We start from the raw sequence: 18829 nt of genomic DNA, 5'->3' as shown, positions 1-18829 counted from the left end.
ATACTTCATTTAAGACAAGATTATTGCTTACAAATGACATAGTATCTTCACCTTAACCTGGCTGGATGGAAGAGTTTCCCAGGAGTAAACTCTTCCAAGTTAGAATAAATAATGTAGCTTGTCTTGGTTCCCAAAGGTGAAACTCTTTTATTTATCATCTTTTCTAGAGGTCAGAGATGAATATGACACAGTATGACCTCAAGAAACACCATCTTAGTATACGTTTCTGACTAAAACTAGATCCTAGCTCATTTCTGTCACAACAAAGAGCAATAGCCAATCTTGTTTCAGCCTACATTTTAAAGCTTATTGTTTATTTCTGTCTTAATACCTTGAACAAAAGTGTTAATGAGAACATGTTGACTGCATTTGGTCCCTGGGAGAAATTGCAAGACTTAAGATTCCAATAGTTCTATAAAATTCTAACCTAATTTTAAAGACTAATGCTCTTTTCTATTATACTCATAATAAGCATGCATCAGAATCATCTTGAAGGCTCATTAAATTTCTGGGTCACAGGTTCAGAGTTTATGATTCAGTAGGCCTGGGCATGGCCTGGGGCTTTGTGTATCTAACAAGTTTCCAGGTGATGCAGATGCTGCTGGTCCTGGTGCCATACTTGGAGGACCACTGGTCTACAAGAATGTGTAGTTACTAACTGCCTTTAAAGAGGGGTTGGTTGGTGCTTGACATGTGGAAGAAAACAATTTTCCCTCTTACAGAAGAGCATTAAGTCTTCCGGTGTGATGACATCTATCAAATCTTGCTGTGAAGATTTTAAACTTTATCTCAACACCTGGTTTTCCATATCTACATGTCCATGTTGTAAGGTTAATTTTTAGATGGTGAGATGTTGTCTTGGGGTTTCTTTTCACCTTGTACCTAGTACATCTCCACACATAAATTGTAATAGTTCTTGGTACTTTTCACCCTATAGTCTTAGCTGTAGATATGGAGGCAGTCAGGAATCTTGGCGAGTGTTAAGAAATCAAATCATTATGGATTCTGCCTTTTGTACCTGGGTTCAACATTTTCTAATTTGAATTTTTAAATGTGATTGCTAGGGAAGTGATGGAGCAAAATGAAAAGTTAGGAATGATCTTGAAGTTCTTACCTGGACAAATCGGAACTCTCTCCAGTTGACCGCATTGCTAACAGATGGCAAAGAAGTGATTCCCAAGAGTACAAACAGAAAAAATCCAAGTATTCCCAAAGCCACATATGAATCACTGAGCCAGGCTGAGGAGGTGCTAAATGGATTCTCCTTCTTGAGTATTGCCTAAGAAAAATTATAAGCAATTACAAAACTACATTTTTACAAACTGCATTTTACAAACTGCCCATACTTTGAAGGTGGGCACAAATTATTTGCTCAAAGCAAATTGTATGGCATTTCTTAAAAATTATTTTTAAATAACTTTAGTGAAAAATACACTTAGAAATTACCATTTTTGGCAAAAAAAGTAATTGGTTCTGTTTGGACTTGATTCTAGGAGTTGTGTAGAAAGTTTTGATTTTCCCTGTAAATTCTAAAAGACAGTAAACACTCACTTAAACCTTCATTAGCATCTGCATTTTGTTCCCCAAGCAAAACTTGATGTTCTCAAACAATTACACCAGAATTCTGTTTTTCTGCTTTATATGTGGATTACTCACACTCTCAAAGTGGGTTCTTTCATGTTTATTATGTCATAATATAATACATCAGTCTTACACCACAAGTTGAGAGGAATCAGACAGTTGTAGTGTGACTTACATATATTTGTTGGGAAAATAATGTAGAGAAACCCATAGAAGCATCATTAATGACTAACTAATAATTTTTGAGACAAGTAAGATCTATCAAAACTAGCTGTTTCTAAACTAGAACTGACTTACAGCACTTCCTCTGAGAATGTCTTAAAACACCTCCAGCTGATTCTCACTGAATCTTTTGATTGTGCGTAAGACAATATTTGATATTTGCTCAGAATTATTTGGTTTTCTAGTTATTGAGGCCAACTTCCCCCAAGTCAAACATTAAGGGAATTATAAGCGCTCTTTTGTGAATTTGTTTGCTTTGGTGTGGCACATGTTTGGTTAGCCCCCTTACTTATAAGATGGTTGGTTTTGACTTCCAAAAGGAAGTAACATGCATAAGAATAGAAACTTGAAAACACATTAGTTAACATTTGACTGCCAACCAAAGGAATTCAAGTAGGTGTCTTTAGGTTTCTTGAGCCATGAAATCTGTCAGTTTGCCAATATCTCTACCCAAGTGAACCTGGAAAGTAAACTTGTATTCTTTTTTTTAATTTTTGTATTTTATTTTATTTTTTTTGAGATGGAATCTTGCTCTGTCACCCAGGCTGGAGTGCAGTGGCACGATCTCCACTCACTGCAACCTCTGCCTCCTAGGTTCAAGCAATTCTCCTGCCTCAGCCTCCCGGGTAGCTGGGATTACAGGTGCCCACCACCATGCCCAGCTAATTTTTGTATTTTTAGTAAAGATGGGGTTTCACCATGTTGGCCAGGATGGTCTTGATCTCTTGACCACATGATTCACCTGCCTTGGCATCCCAAAGTGCTGGGATTATAGGAGTGAGCCACCGCACCTGGCAAACTTTTATCCTTAATAGTTGTATGAGATCTAAACTGGATTCATTTTAAACTGACATGACATTTCTAATTCTAGTTACTTTAAAAAAGAAGATGCTTAGAAGAGTGACTTTCTATAATTATGAAATGGAATATGACGTAGCAATAGTCTCTGATTTCAGGAGTAGAGGAAAATATATAAGAAGAGATTTACCTGAGTAACGGTTAAGTTTCCCAATCTCCATCGTACATAATATCGAATAGGAATCACAAGTGTGTAGAGGACATGAAGGAAGGCAAATCCCAGAGCTACCAAGCCAAGCTGCTTTCGGCAAAGCATCCAGTGATCAAGCCAGTCTGGGAATCGACGGTATTTTGTGCCTCGGTACAGTTGTAGAATGGCAGCAATAACACCAGGAAGGTAAACCAAAGCAAGCAGTGTAAGTGCTGTTATTGGAAAGATACGATTTGGAATGGAAATAGCCATACGAAATGTATTATCTTTCTTTTCATAAACATAAGGGTAGATTAATTCTCTTATAACACAATAGAAAAACAAGAAGATACACAGCACAGCAGACAAATAGAAGGGGAACCTCCACATTGGAAATAGTTGCAGGGGGTACTTTTCAATTTCTTTGGCTGCCATGAGTGATCCTTGATCCATTGGAGTAAGTCCAAGATTATGAACAATATCCATCACTCTTTGCTTGGCTTTGCTGTCATTTCCACACACCAACACCTGGTTTAAAAACAATTAATTAATGCTGTATTTACTCCTTTTCCTTATTTAATAATTATTTTGAAAGACTGCATGCAACAGCACCATGCCAAATGATGACATATAACAGTGAACCGATTTTAAAATAAGGATGTAGAATTAACATATCTAACAAGATGCTTTAAACTTGTATGTGGCGTCCTAGATAGGTAAGTACCAGGATTTTTAGTTGATGATGGTTTTAGGCACATCACACTTATATAAGACCTGGTTCTCCACACTGTGAGTAGTTTGATCTTTCTTCTGTGTTTGTGGTGCCGCATCACTTATGAATGCTTCTAATCTCGGTGCATAAATGGAACCAGTTTCATACAAGGTTATGGAAGCAGAAAAGGATATTCACCAAGTATTAGTTTCTAGTACTGACAAGAAGCCTCCAGAGGCTGACACCATGGGATTCCATCAAACTAAAATCTGAGGGTACAGACAGTAGGAGATATAACAGTTGACCACCTTACTTGGTCAAGCTCAAGAAAATTATTCACAGGCCGGGCACGGTGGCTCACGCCTGTAATCCCAGCACTTTGGGAGGCCGAGGCAGATGGATCACGAGGTCAGGAGATCGAGACCATCCTGGCTAACACGGTGAAACACCATCTCTACTAAAAAAATACAAAAAAAATTAGCTGGGCGTGGTGGCGGGTGCCTGTAGTCCCAGCTACTTGGGAGGCTGAGGCAGGAGAATGGCATGAACCCGGGAGGCGGAGTTTGCAGTGAGCCGAGATTGCGCCGCTGCACTCCAGTCTGGGTGACAGAGCGAGACTCCATCTCAAAAAAAAAAAAAAATTATTCACAGCACATATTAGCAAAATGTAATTTTTAGTGGGCATTTTATCTTGGAATTATATTTTGGAATCTTTGAGGCAAGTGCACATTTAATGATTCATGTTTTAAAGATTGAATGTAAATTTGTTTAATCTTACCTGCCGACTTGCATCCAGTGCTCCTGACTGGAGAGCCCAGGCTGAGATGGTGTTAAATGCTTTCACCACGTGGGCTCCTGGCACCAACTGAGCAAGGTACTCTGCATTAGATTCTGGATATTGATTGATTTTGAGGTTGTTGCTGATGTCTACCAATATTTTTCCATTGAGAACCTCAGTTAATTCTGTGAGAAAATCATAATGCTCTCTGTGGATTGCTATGATTATGATGTCAGACTTCTTGGCTGCTTCTGAATAGCTCAAGGCTTCTGCACCATTGGGCAGCAGGGTGGTCTTCTGGGGGTTTCGACTTCCAAAAACAACAGAATAACCACACTGGAGCATTTTCAATCCCAGTGATCTTCCAAAATCACCAGTTCCAAAAATACATACAGTCTCTTGCTTTTCTGAAGAATTCATAGTAAGAGGAAGTGCATCTATACAAGTTTTCTCCATAACTGAAAAATAATAACAAAATGCCCAACAAAACATAAATGCTCTGTGCTTCGAAAATTAAAGAGAGCTATATCCAGGAAGTAATGTAATTGACGTGTTCTAATCTAATTATCTTAACTATATTTACCCCCAAATTTGGAAGGAGTGAAAGTCGTCATATGTATTTTCATATGTGTCTTATTTAACAAAATCACTGGTGAAAAGCTTCTGTTTGATAAATGGATACAGGGCAAAATCTGACCAAAAAAAGTGCTCCAATAAATTATAGATAAATTCACTTGTTTAGTGATACAAAAACAAAACTAAATAAAACATTAGCAAACAGAATCCAGCAGCTTGTTAATAGAAGGTATATGTTGATCAAATGGGGATTATTCTACAGATGTGAAGATTAGTTCTATAAATTCAATTTTAGAAACTTCATTAATACAACTTAAAAGATTAAAATTTAATTTTATATTAAAAGATTTAAGGAAAAAGTCTGTCATATCTGTGTATGTTAAAAGGACATCTGTTAAAATTCAGCATTTGTTCTTGATTCATAGTGAAAGAGAAATACATAGATATTTCCTTAACATATAAAAATTATTGATCTTAACCTAAAATTCAGCATTATGCCTAAAAACATTAGTAGAAACATTTCCAACAAAGTCAGGAACCAGACAAATATGTCTGCTATGACCACTTTAGTTATTGTTCTGAAAGCTCTAACTAACATAACTAGATCAGAGAAAGAAATCAGAGGTACAGAAATTCAAAAGGGATTCCAGATGATCAAACTAGATCAAACTTTAAAAACTATGAAAATCAACCAAAAAAGTATCATACATACAAAAACAATTCAACATCTAGGCTGAGAACTCGATTAAAATCAATATTCTTCATATATTAAAAAAGAAGCCAGTAAGAAAGTTTAATCCATGAAAGGATCCTACTTATAGCTGCAACAAAATAAAGACATTATGTAACAAGATAGCAAGATATATGCAACATATATATGAAAAATATTTTAAATGCTCTTAAGAATCAGGAGAAGAGAATTTATATAAATGAAAATGTACAGCATGTTCTTGGATGGCAAGGCTCACACGATGTCAGTTTTCCCTAATTTAATCTATAAATTCTGAAAAGTAGGTTAATAAATGGGATGCTAGTCAAATTAAATATTAAAATTTTTATAAAGCTAAAATAATTAAATAATGTGGTACTATCAAAGAAATAGATAAAGTTCTGGCCAGGCACGGTGGCTTATACCTGTAATCCCAGCACTTTGGGAGGCCAAGGCAGGTGGATCACTTGAGGCCAGGAGTTTGAAACCAGCCTGGCTAACATAATGAAATCCCATCTCTACTAAAAATACAAAAATTAGCTGGGTGTGTTGACACATGCCTGTAATCCCAGCTACTCAGGAGGCCACTGCACTCCAGCCTGGGCGACAGAGAGAGACTTTGTCTCAAAAAAAAAAAAAAAAAAGAAAAGTAGACAAATTTTAGTGAATAAGTTTTAAAAAAATTCAGAAATGGACCCAAACACATATGATAAAAATAGCATCTCAGGTCAATGAGAAAACAGATTATTTAATAGCTAACGTTGTAATGACCCAACAGGTTTGCCTTGCCTGCTACCGAGACAGAGCTGATTTATTCATATGAAAGAACATTTCAGCTCTTTATGAGAGTCCCGAAAGTTTTTTCCTTTATTTTAATGTCATAATCTCCAAGGTTATCAGAAACTTGCATTCAAGAGCACCTGTCAAAGTTTTATAGCTGATTATTAAACAATCTCCTAAAGAGGACCAAATCAAGACAACAATTGTCTGCAGATGACAGAAATGTTTTAGGGAAGCCACAGTCAAAGAAATTGACAAGGAAATTTGTTACCTCTGTGGCACACAAAAATTCAACGTAACAATTATAATTATTACTGATAACATATACTGAGGCATATTAGAATTATAGAAATCTTATACAATTTTATCACACACACTAACATATTTATATGACTATAACTCAAAGAAAGTTAAACACCATTTTATATTTGACAATGTTTCCTGCATGATTTTAATACATTAAATAAGCCCAATATATCTTTTTGAACTTTAGGAGATCAAATTTTTTTTTAAACTCAGAATTTGATCTTGGAAGGTTTGTCAAATATCAAAGATTTAAAACACTGGATATCACAAAATCGAGTCCTGTGTCACCATAAGTCATTCATTTACTCAAAATGATAACTTAGGTTTGGGCATGGTGGTGCACACCTATAGTCCCAGCTACTCTGAGGCTGAGGTAAGAGAACTGCTTGAACTTGAACTTGGGAGGTGGAGGTTGCAGTGAGCTGAGATCACACCACTGCACTCCAGCCTGGGCGACAGAGCGAAACTCTGTCCTCTGCCCCCAGAAAATTGCTGTGAGCAATTCCTTCAGGGCCCTCCATACATATAAATACACACACACACATACACACACACACACACACACACACACACACACACAATGTAAAATGAACAGAAGGCCTTCAAGACACAGATTCCAGACCCAGTCTGAAACCAAGAGTAGTCCTCCAAAAAAGTTCCTTATTCTTCATCCAATTAGACACCCCCTAATGGGGCTACAGACAGACACTCTGTAATGGGGCTACAACTACAGACACCTTGTAATGGAGCTACAGGCAGATACCCTGTGATGGGGCTACAGATAGACACCCTGGGAGGTTACTAAGAGACAGCAGCACCTCCAGAGAGGCCAATAAATCAGGAGAAGGAAGGGACTGTTGGTGGCTGCCTGGAATACTCACCAAATCAGACACCTTGTGTTGAGGCTACAGCTACAGACACCCAGTGATGAGGCTACAGTTATGGGATATCTCCCTAGCATTACTTCTCCACTGCAATTGAATCCATGCACATTGGGTCAGCAGCACCCCACTGACAGAGAGTGCCCAAGTCAGCCCCTAGTCCAAGAGAACTAGGCGGCCACTTGGGCTGGCCTCTGGATCCATCACCGGAGGTGGGCCACAGAGCAGGTAACAACAAAGGCAATCCTGGTCGAGCCCCCAGATTTGTAACTGCCCAATGGATTCACCTTGCCTGCTGCCTAGACAGAGCCAATTTATCATGACAGGGGGATTGCAATGGAGAAGGAGTAATTCAGGCAGAGCTGGCTGTATGGGAGACATGGGTGTTATTATTACACAAATCAGTTTCCTGGAGCACGAAGCTCAGCGTTCTTAAAGATAATTTACATTAAAGCAGGAGCTCAGAAGTGGGGAGTGCTGATTGGTCAGGTTGGAGATGGAATCATAGAGGGTGTTGCAGAACTGGTTGAGCCAGATTACCAATCTGAGTGGTGTCAGCTGATCCATCCAGTGCAGGGTCTGCAAAATATCTCAAGCACTGATCTTAGATTTTACAATAGTAATGCTATCCACAGGAGCAATTTGGGGAAGGTGAGACTCTTGTAGCCAGAGACTGCATGACCCCTAATATGTAATATCTAATCTTGTAGTTAATTTGTTACTCCTACAAAGGCAGACTGGTCCCCAGGCAAGAAGTGGGTCTTTTTGGGAAAAGGGACATTATCAATTTTGTTTCAGAGTCAAACCATAAACTAAATTCCTTCCCAAGGTTAGTTCTGCCTACACCCAGGAATGAACAACGACAGCTTAAAGGTTAGAAGCAAGATGGAGTCAGTTAGGTCTGATCTCTTTCACTGTCATAATTTCTTCAGTTAGAAATTTGCAAAGATGGTTTCAATGTTGGGGCAACTCAACAGTTACCTGAAAGAAAAAAATAAATTTATACCTTATACTCCACCCGAAGGTAAATTCAAAATAAATTAAAGATTTATTTTGTTTTATTTATTTATTTTTTTGAGACGGAGTTTCATTCTCATTGCCCAGGTTGGAGTGCAATGGCTTGATCTTGGCTCACCGCAACCTCCGCCTCCCGGGTTGAAACAATTCTCCTGCCTCAGCCTCCCGAGTAGCTGGGATTATAGGCATGCACCACCATGTCTGGCTAATTTTGTATTTTTAGTACAGACGGGGTTTCTCCATGTTGGTCAGGCTGGTCTCGAACTCCTGACCTCAGGTGATCTGCCCACCTCAGCCTCCCAAAGTGCTGGGATTACAGGCATGAGCCACCGCGCCTGGCTAAAGATTTATTTTTTAAAAAATGAAACTAGAACAGAACTAGAAGAAACTGCGGAACATTCTTTTATAATCTTAGAGGGGAAGGTCCTTTTCCTACATCATTAAACCATTAACAAATAGTTGGACAAATGTGATTGCATAAAAATAAATAACTTCTGCAATGCAAAACCACTAAGCAATGTCATAATGAAGCTAATCAACGAACTGGAAAATTATTTTTCAACTCATATAAATCAATGAGAAAAAAACAATTGCCCATTAGAAAATTGGGCAAAGAATATGAGCTGATAGTTTATCCTAAGGAAATATATAAAAGACTTAAAAACACAGTAAAAGATTCTTAATATTACCCAAAACTAAAAAAAAAAAAATGCAAGTTAAAACTAAACTGAAATACTGTTATGAACCATGTGACTGTAAAATTTAAATAAAAAACAAACCAGTTTGTATGATCTCCTGCAATAATCTAGGTTGCTTTCTATACTTTTGAAGAATATCTTTTCTTTCAGTATTGAATTTTTCTCAAAAATGTTTCTTTCCCAATATTTAGTTTAAGCTTTCAGTTAATCTTTTATTTTTTTTTGGCACATGCATGTGTGTATGCGTGCGTGTGTGTGTGTGTTTGTTGTTCAACGATGTACCTTCGGTGCTCAGAAAAGCACTAACTACCACAGTCTAGAAAATTTATAAATATTCGTTGAACGATATTAAAAGGGTGGGATGAAGGGGCTGGAAGTAGAAAAGTTTATTCTGTGTCCCAGGCACAGTGTGAGATAAATAAAAAGGAAAATGCTCAATGATTAAAGAGTAACTAATGGAGAAGAGTAAGAAAGAAGGAAAGAAATGGAAGAGATGTCGTAAGGACATTATTTCTTTCACCTGAATGGGTTGAAAGTAAAACTCTGTGAATTTGATGCAGAATTTTCAAACCAGACATAATCACTACTCAATTCTCCTATAGTGGATTTCATGCAGATTGCACAGTGTATGTAGAGTTTGCACCTTTTTCCTGGGGTTTCAGAAATTTGTGCTTTCCATTTTAGCCTATCAAAAACACCTATATTCTTACCTGAGCTTATCTGAAGTTGCATGCCTCTATCACAAGCAGAGCATTTAGGTCTTTGTAGGGAGGTAGAAGTTATGGGAGAAAGGGACAAGAAATACAGGACACTCCTGCACTCCCACAGAAACTCTGAATAATCTAATTAAGTACAACATCTGAATCATTTTATAAACAAACTGGTGACTGATATCCTGAATGGGTGTCATCAAAGGTCATGACCACATGTGAGAAAGTACCTGTAGATGATCAGGGACCTTTGTATAAAAGTGCAGCTGTGCCTTTGAAAATTTCTTGCTAGCATCTGCACATGCAGAAAAGTTTAGCAGTTTACCTTCTATTGGTTGATTGCCAATCAGTTAACACCTAGTTTTATAAAACAAACCTTCAAGCTGCTGAACAATGCCTTCATTACTCTACTGTAGAACTGGTTTGTGTCACAAAAGAATGTCTGACTGCCTATCTCCTCACTTAAAAAAATCACTTTATCCTAACATTTTTATTCTCTTTCATACTGGATGAACATTTGCAAGCAAAATGTAGATTTGATGCAGTTGCCAGTATCCTGTAATGAGATGGATTTTGTTAACTGAAATATTCTCATTTGGATTATCTTAATCATTGCAAAGAGAGAGTGATTCCAGACTATTTTGACTATTTGGTCACTACATTCATTTATTCTAATCTTTCATAAATTTTTTTAATTAAGATATTAACTACATGATCCTATTTTTTGCTTCGCCTCTTACCAGCAATGTCACCTTGAGCAAGTTACTCAAACTCTTTGTGTCTCAGTTTCATCATCTGTAAAATGAGGGATTGCTAGTACCTACTTGAGAGATACTGTGAGTGAGGACAGCAAAAATCAGCTAATGACCACGAACAGGTACTGGAGACGAAAAACTCTGTATCTGACTAATTTAGAAGTATCATGAAGGAAGCAAAGACCACCTGGTGACCATCAAATAGGCCATCAGAGGCAAAACTCCATATTGAGGGAATTTAGAAGTAATTAAAGTTCTCTAGTATCTAAATAGGCATCTGGTTCCAGGCCTCTTTCAAAAAAATTTCTAAGGGACTAAAATTTCTATACATCTCCAGAACTCTATGCTGAAACTCATTGTGCAACCCTTGCTGACACAAAGGCACCAAAATGACTATAAATGTCATCATTTATCATGACCTGTCTGGCTAATACGGTCCAAATTACCCTCGAGCTTCTGTCTTAAGGTCCATAAATGCTCCTAAGGAGAATCCACCATGACCTGCTCCGTTCTATCTTGCTAAGGCACCCTGCCGCACTCTTCTGCAGTGTTCGTTCTTTCTACTAACACTTTCCTTTTTCAAACCTATTCTGTTGTTATTAAATTCTTCTTACCAACCCGCAAGTCGACCACTTTCAGATGCTGGGGCTCTCACACCTCGCCTGGCAGTGAAAATTAGATGAATTCCTGTATCTCAAAACAGTTCTTGAGACCTAATAAGTGCTTAAGAAAATGGCTATTTTAAATAGATTGGTAATCTATTAGTTATTGAATCAAGTATCTAATTAATGTAGTCTTTATATAAACTTTACAAATTAAGGGTTAATTATGCTTATATGATGTAAAAAAATCTTAACTAGAGTGCAACGATTCTTAAGAATCGCCTACTTGTCCCACTTATTTCTTATAAATAAAACTCTATATAAAATGGCTTTTGAGGATCACTTGAGGTCAGGAGTTCGAGACCAGCCTGGCCAACATGGTGACACCCCGCCTCTACTAAAAATACAAAAAAAAAATTAGCCAGGCGTGGTGGAACACGCTTGTAATTCCAGCTATTGGAGAGGCTGAAGGGGAAAGATCGCTTGAACGTGGGAGGTGGAGGCTGTAGTGAGCCAAGATCTCACTGCTGCACTCCAGCCTGGGCAACAGAGTGAGACTCCATCTCAAGAAGAAAAAAGAAAAAAAAAAAGAAAAGAAAAGAAATGATATATGCATACTCTCAACCACAAGGGAGATCAAGTTGAGGGTGCATTTTGCATTAAGTACTATATAAAGAATGCTGCTACATCCATTTCAGGCATCTTGAAACTCAAAATAGCTGTGTGTAAATATGCAACCATGGAGGTTCCTTGTTCAAAGACTTAAAAAAGTTTTCTAGTCCTACTTTACTCTTATATCCAGGATAGAAATAATAAAGAAAATAATAAAAAAGGTAGTAAACAGGAAGAAGAGTTATTAAGGGAAACGTGGGTTAAAATAGTTACAACATAACATAGGGGTTTCCTCTCCTTCCTTCAGTCTCATGGGCTCTCCACAAACTTCAGTTATGTAACAGGAAATACAACAGAAATATTTCTGGGTTTGGAAAATCCGCAGGACTGGTTTTGCCTCTTATGGAATCATTTCCCAGAGATGACAGCCAAGATGGGTAAAGTGATCTCACAAGGGTGTTTACATAGATTAGGAATTAGCAATCAGTGACGCAGATACAAAGGTGGCAAAGATGACGACCAACGCCATGGTAGCAGCTGACTGAGAAACCGTGTGTGTGTGTGTGTGTGTGTCATATGAGGGACCAGGTGTGGGTCAGGAGGAGTCCTGCTTATCATCCCTCTCTTTGCAGATCCCACCCCACAGGCCTTGGAAACCCGAGCCAGTATTCTTCTGGGATGTTTCCAACTAGGCTTCCCATGAGGATGTTAGAGCCAGCCTGGCTGGTGAATTTTACTTTTCTCACCTCTCAGAGGTAAGAGGTCTGAGAGGCTCAGGCGTCTTCCAGCTTTTGAGGATTCCAGCATAGTAGAAACATAAAAAGGTCCAAAGAGAATTACGAAAATAATCTATTTTAAGTTCTTATACTTAACAAGTCAATGCTTACTAAAAAAATGAATCAATCAAACTTTTGTTTGAAATAATTATAGATTCCAAGGAAGTTGTAAAGATAGTACAGGAGGTCCCTGTGCATCTTTCACCCAGTTTCCTCCAGTTTTATGCCACTAGAGTACAATCTCCAAACCAGGACATTGACATTGGAGCCATATGTATGTATATTTCCATGTCATTTTATCTCATGTGTATGCTCATGTACCCATCACTTCAATCAGGTTACAGACTAGACCATCCCTCATGCTGCCCTCCTCACTACCAACCCTAACCCCTGGAGGTCATTAATCTGTTCTTTATCACTACAATTTGGTCATCTTGAGAATGAATAAAATCACACAGTAATATAAGCCTTTTGAGACTGGCATTTTTCATTCAGCATAACATCCTTAAGATCCATCAATAATTTTTCCATTTTATTGCTGAGTGGTATTCCACAGTATAGATACACTAAAGTTTAACTCTTCATCTAAAGTAGGATATTTTGGTTGTTTCCAGTTTTGGCTATTACAAATAAAGCTTCTATGAGTATTCACCTACAGGTTTTTGTGTGAAAATAAGTTTTCATTTCTCTGCGATAAAGACCCCGGGATACAAATTCTGGGTCATATGGTGTTTGTTTAGCATTATAAGACTTGGCTATACTGACTTCAAATGTGTACTAATTTACCTCTTACCAGGTATTTATGATTCGTGATTTTTTATTTTAGCCATTCTGATATTTCACTGTGGTTTAAATTTGCATTTGTCTAATGGTTAATGATGTTGCGTATCTTTTAATGTGTTTATTTGCTCTCTGCGTGTCCTCTTTGGAGAGGAGTCTCTTCATGTATTTTGCTTATTTTCTAATTGGACTGTTCGGGTTTATTTACTGTTGAGTTTGACAATCTTTATATATTCTACATATGAGTCTTTTGTCAGATATGTGATTTGCAAGCATTTTCTGCCAGCCTATAGCTTGTTTCTTTTCATGTCTTAACACATCCGAAGTCATAAAACAAACATTTTTTAATTTGATGTTGTCCAATTTATTTAATTTTTTTTCTTTTGTGGATTGCGCTTTCAGTATCTTACCCAAAAACTCTTCACAAAACCCTAGGTCCTGAATATTTTCTTCTAAAAGTTTTACCTGTAAGTCTATGATCCATTTTAAGTAATTTTCATACAAAGTGTAAGGTTTAGGACAAGGTTTATTTTTTGACCTATGAATACATAACTACTCTCCTACCATTTGTTGGAAAGACTATCCTTATTTTTTGCTGAATTGCTTTCACATTTTTGTCAAATATCAGTTATACATAGAGGTGGGGGTCTATTTCTGCGTTCTCCATTCTGTTCCGTTGATCTATGTGTCTATCCCTCTGCCAATACCAACAATGTTGATGGCTGTAGCTTTGTAATAAGTCTTAAAATTGGGTACAGTGATTCTTCCCACTATGTTTTTTTTGAAAACTATTATAGCTACTCTAGTTCCTTTTCAGTCCTATAAATTTTAGAATAATCTTGTCATAAATTTTAAAAAATGTACTTTAAATGCTTAAATTAAAAAAATGTTTAAAAATATTCCAAAACTTCAATGCAAAGCAGTTCATGTTTTAGGAGAAAAATATAGATGACTGTGCTAAAAAATTAATTCATACAAAAGCATACTAGGAGTGTGTAGATACAGGTTAAGCATCCCTAACCCAAAAATATAAAATCAGAAATGCTCCAAAATCCAAAACTTTCAGACATGATACCACCATTGGAAAATTCCACACCTGACTTTATGTGACTGGTTGCAGGAAAAAGCAGTCAAAAGCAGTCAAAACTTGTTTTATGCACAAACTTATTAAACAGTTTGTATAAAATTACCTTTAGGTTATGTGTATGAGGTGTATATGAAACATAAATTTTGTGTTTAGACTTGGGTCTCATTCTCAAGATATCTCATTACGTATATGCAAGTATCTTAAAATGCAGAAAAAATAAATAAATAAATCTGAAATCCAAAACATTTCTGGTCCCAAGCATTTCGGTTGTGGGATACTCAACCCGTATCTAATAAATGAGCACAAGTTTAAAGTCATATGATGGACTATACGCATAGATCTTATTTAAATAATAAGTAAAAATCAATTTTGAAGGTCTTTGTGTGTAAGCAGCCTGGGGCCAAATGGTCCCTTTGTCCCTCCCATTCCCTGGAATAGATCCTGTTTCTCATTTCTTTTAGTAATAAGAACAAAGATCAGCAACCTAACCATATCTCTTCTAAATGGTGGTACTTTCTTTTCTTACACTTGGAAAATGGACCAATTGTTTCCCCCTGAAATTTCATAAAGATAAAAATATATAAATACCTATGCATATAATGCCATTTGTAGAAAAAGAAAAGGCAAGAAAATCTTCCCCTTTCTTTGGTACAGATAGGCCTGAAAGGGAAAATTAGCCTCCATGAATCCCTCTGATTTCTTTTATTTTTAAAAGACACACAAAGTATACAAATGAAGGTAGATTTCTTTATGTAAAGACTCAACCATTGTTTATGCACACCATTAGGAGTCTAACTTGTTTCTTAGCTCACCTAATTTTACAAAAATATACAAATTTAAAATGTAAAAAAGTTTTATATGAAAATTTTGGAGGTAATCATTATAAAAACAACTGTAAAGACAACAGTCTTTCATCAGTTTCAATCATCACAACATAATTTTTAGTAACAGAAAATAGTATGCTGGGATCTGTTATTAGATAAGTAGGCATAGAAGAACCTGTCTACAAAGTTTGGTTTGGAAGGGTTCAGAAAGAGAGAGGACATGGTGGTGGTACAGACATACAGATGTTTTCCTAGCACCCTTTCCTGTCTTTAATCATTGAAGCAACTTCTTAGTTGCTTATGAAAATACAAATACCTCGGCAGAGGGCTACACTAAGGCTTATGAAAATGCAAATACCTCTGCAAAGGGTTACACTAGAAACCAGTGGTTCTCAACCCTGGGGCACATGAGAATCAGGTAGAGAGCCTGAAGGCCCAGACTATTGGAGAGTCTGAATCAACTGGTCTAGGGTAGAGCCTGGGCATTTTTTTTAAAGCTCCCCCAGGTGATTCAAATGTACAGCCAAGCTTGAGAACCATTGCCTTAAAGCTTTTATCAGCTTTTATGTTAGCTTTCACTTAATGGCCTGCTACAGTGGTTCTTCTTCCTGGTAACACATTAGAATCAGCTGGGGAGCCGTTAGAATGCTAGGCAACCACCTCCTGAGATTCTGAATCAATTGATCTGAGGTAGAGCCTAGGCATCTGTGTTTTAAAAACCAAACTAAAACATACTTAAGCGATTCTAAAGAGCACCAGTTTTGGAGAACCACTGGAGGTGGAAAAAGGTAAAGTTATCTTTTTCTTTTCCTTTTTATTTTGGAGAGGTGTGGTAGGTAGAGGAAAGATAAGAGGAAGAACAGGATGTTGAGGTTGTAAGGAGCTGCAGAAACTTCACCTTCCTTACAACTTTTTCCTCTAAGTCTTCTTTGGCTGAGAAGATAGAATTCCTCTCTTTTTGAGAACCGGAGGCAAAATGAGTATGTTTGAGTGTGCAGGCCTCAGAAAAGAGAGAGTTCAAGGTGTGCCAGATTCAAGACTTGTCAAACTGTAGGTAAGGTTTGTTCCATAACTCTCTCAAGGAAACCTTAAAGAGTTGTCTCCCAAGAGCCATGAAATTATAATTTGATCAGATCTACTTATACATCTACTCTGTACCCCTAATAGCAACTATCACATAGTACAGCATAATGTGATAACGTGTCACTAATCAGTTGGGTGAAGCCATTAATAAAATCATTCTGCCTCTTTCTCTTTTTGAGAATTCAGTTTTGAATTCTGAAATAATCATTCATCCAAACATCTGAATTCCTCAGACATTATCCCCTCTGGACACATACAACCACTACTGTAGCACACAAATCAGAGATCTGGCTTGGCACCTTCCAGAGGGTTGGAATGCAAATAACACCTTCAAACAGTATAAGATGTGACAGGATTTTTTATTTTAATTTAACAGCTGTAAATAGGAGGGCTTTTTTTAAAGTCCTTCCTTCTGTTTTATTATTCTTTCTGAATTTCAACCCAAAAGCCCTTGATGACTTGATAACATATTTGTAATGAGCCAAAACCCATCAATCAAATGTTTCCTTTCATCACAAGGCAAAAGGGCAGGAGGGGGTTCTACAACTATATCAGTCTTCTTGTGATTCACAGCATTTGTTTTAATATATCCCAGGGACAATTAGAAAGCAAAAAATATTTAAAAAAATAAAAACCTTCCATGAAAACACAAACGTATCCAATTTATTCACTGAGCTATTTCTGTATTTAGTGAGATCAAGGCTCTCTAGGGATAACAAACATTCACATTCAACTACATATTCTTTTATTGGCAGGTATGTATTACTGTAGCAAAATCAGTAGACCTTGGTTTAAAAAGATCACTGATAACAGTTTATTAAAAAATATGCCCATAATAAATGGCTTTTTCTAACATTTTTTGGACAGTTCAATCTTCAAGCCATATATAAGTCATTTGAAAATATAAATGTATATTTTAAAATTTAGTTTTTTAGTTAGAAGTAGTGCTGTTTGCCAGGGCAATTTCTTCCTGGTGATATTCATGTATAATTTTCAAATTCTTTCTTTTAATATACACATTAACACATTCCTTCATCAGATAATTATTGATCACCTATTGTGTACCACATGCTAGTCTATAGGTTGAGGGTAAAGAGATGAAGAATACAGATCTCATATAGAGTTTGGAAATGTTATCTCCTTACAAAGTGCTAAGCCTGATCTCTGAATTTGTGTGCTTCAAAAACAGTGTGTGTGTATATTATTATAAGAAAGTTGGACAACACACACATAAAAATAAGATGATTTCAGTTGGTAGTAAGTGTTCACAAGAATTCAGAGCAGAGTGATGGAATAGAAAATGTTGGGAGGAGACAGAGAGGGAGACTAGTTTTGAGAACTGTTTAGCATAAATCTCTCCAAGGAGGTGCCAGTCAAGTGAGGGTTGCCAGATTTAGCAAATAAAAATACATAATGCCAATTAAACTCAAATGTCAGATAAACAATGAATACTTTTCTAGTGTAAGTATATCCCCTGCAATATTTGGGACAAATTTGTACTAAAAACACAAATGTGTTTTAATATGAAATTCAAGTTTGAGTGGGCATCATGTATTTTATCTGCCAACCTTAAATCAAGCTGAGACCTGACAGACAAGAAGCAGTTCGCAGGTGAGTTTTCCAGGGAAGGGGGAAAGTGAGTGCACATGTATAAACTAACTGTGGTAGCAAAGGGCAACCCTTACGAAAATATAGATGCTCCTCAATTTTTGATGGGGTTACATCCCAATAAGCTCATAATAAGTTGAAAACATAGTGACAGAAATGCAATTTATACACCTAAACTGCCCACATTTTAGCTTGGCCAAGCCTACCTTAAATATGTTCAGAATACTTAATTAGCTTACAGTTGGGCAAAATCATCTAACATGAAGCCTATTTTATAAGAAAGTGTTGATTATCTCATGTAATTTATTGAATACTGTATTGAAAGTGAAAAACAGAATGGTTGCTTGGGTACTCAAAGTATGGTTTCTCCTGAGTGCATACTGCTATCGTGCCATTGTCAAGTAAAAACATCTTAAGTTGAACCATTAACTTACATAAGTTGGGGACAATCTGTACTCAATTTAAAATAGCCTAATTTGCAATTAGATTAGTAAAGAAGCTATTACTGACATTTAAAAATAATTTAATAGCTGGGTCATATGAAATGAAAGATTATGAAATGCTTTTATATATTTGCAGCTCTTTTTAACTGAGTGAGAATTGGAGAATGTGGTCAGAGGAACAGGGTCCACTGGAAAGAAACTTCAAGCTTGTGTATTAGTATCCCTTTTTAATTGAATATCAACCAGAACTAAGATAAACTCTTCTGATATTAAAATATAATTTGATTGGAAATTTAAATTC

General features: G+C 36.8%; 1 protein-coding gene across 4 annotated transcripts in view; it reads right to left on the bottom strand.

The window, feature by feature from the left end:
- The window catches only part of STEAP4 (STEAP4 metalloreductase), a 35817-nt gene that overhangs the window by 8888 nt on the left and 8100 nt on the right, over nucleotides 1-18829 (bottom strand). Inside the window, exons 2-5 of one of the 4 annotated variants that reach the window (XM_032761159.2) lie at nucleotides 11328-11426; nucleotides 4282-4739; nucleotides 2792-3319; nucleotides 1115-1279 (exon numbers count right to left, since the gene is read on the bottom strand). In XM_032761159.2, coding sequence (XP_032617050.1) covers nucleotides 1115-1279; nucleotides 2792-3319; nucleotides 4282-4737 — 1149 coding nt within the window. In that variant the 5' untranslated portion in view covers nucleotides 4738-4739; nucleotides 11328-11426. Of the gene's footprint in view, nucleotides 1-1114; nucleotides 1280-2791; nucleotides 3320-4281; nucleotides 4887-11327; nucleotides 11427-18829 lie in introns of those variants that run through there. The other 3 variants (XM_032761158.2, XM_032761157.2, XM_032761161.2) reach the window with 3 other exon arrangements.

Source organism: Hylobates moloch, unplaced genomic scaffold, assembly GCF_009828535.3.
Source record: "Hylobates moloch isolate HMO894 unplaced genomic scaffold, HMol_V3 SCAFFOLD_1, whole genome shotgun sequence".
NCBI classification, from domain to species: domain Eukaryota; kingdom Metazoa; phylum Chordata; class Mammalia; order Primates; family Hylobatidae; genus Hylobates; species Hylobates moloch.
The sequence above is the reverse complement of the archived record's forward strand: the minus strand, read 5'-3'. Positions and strand labels throughout refer to the sequence as shown.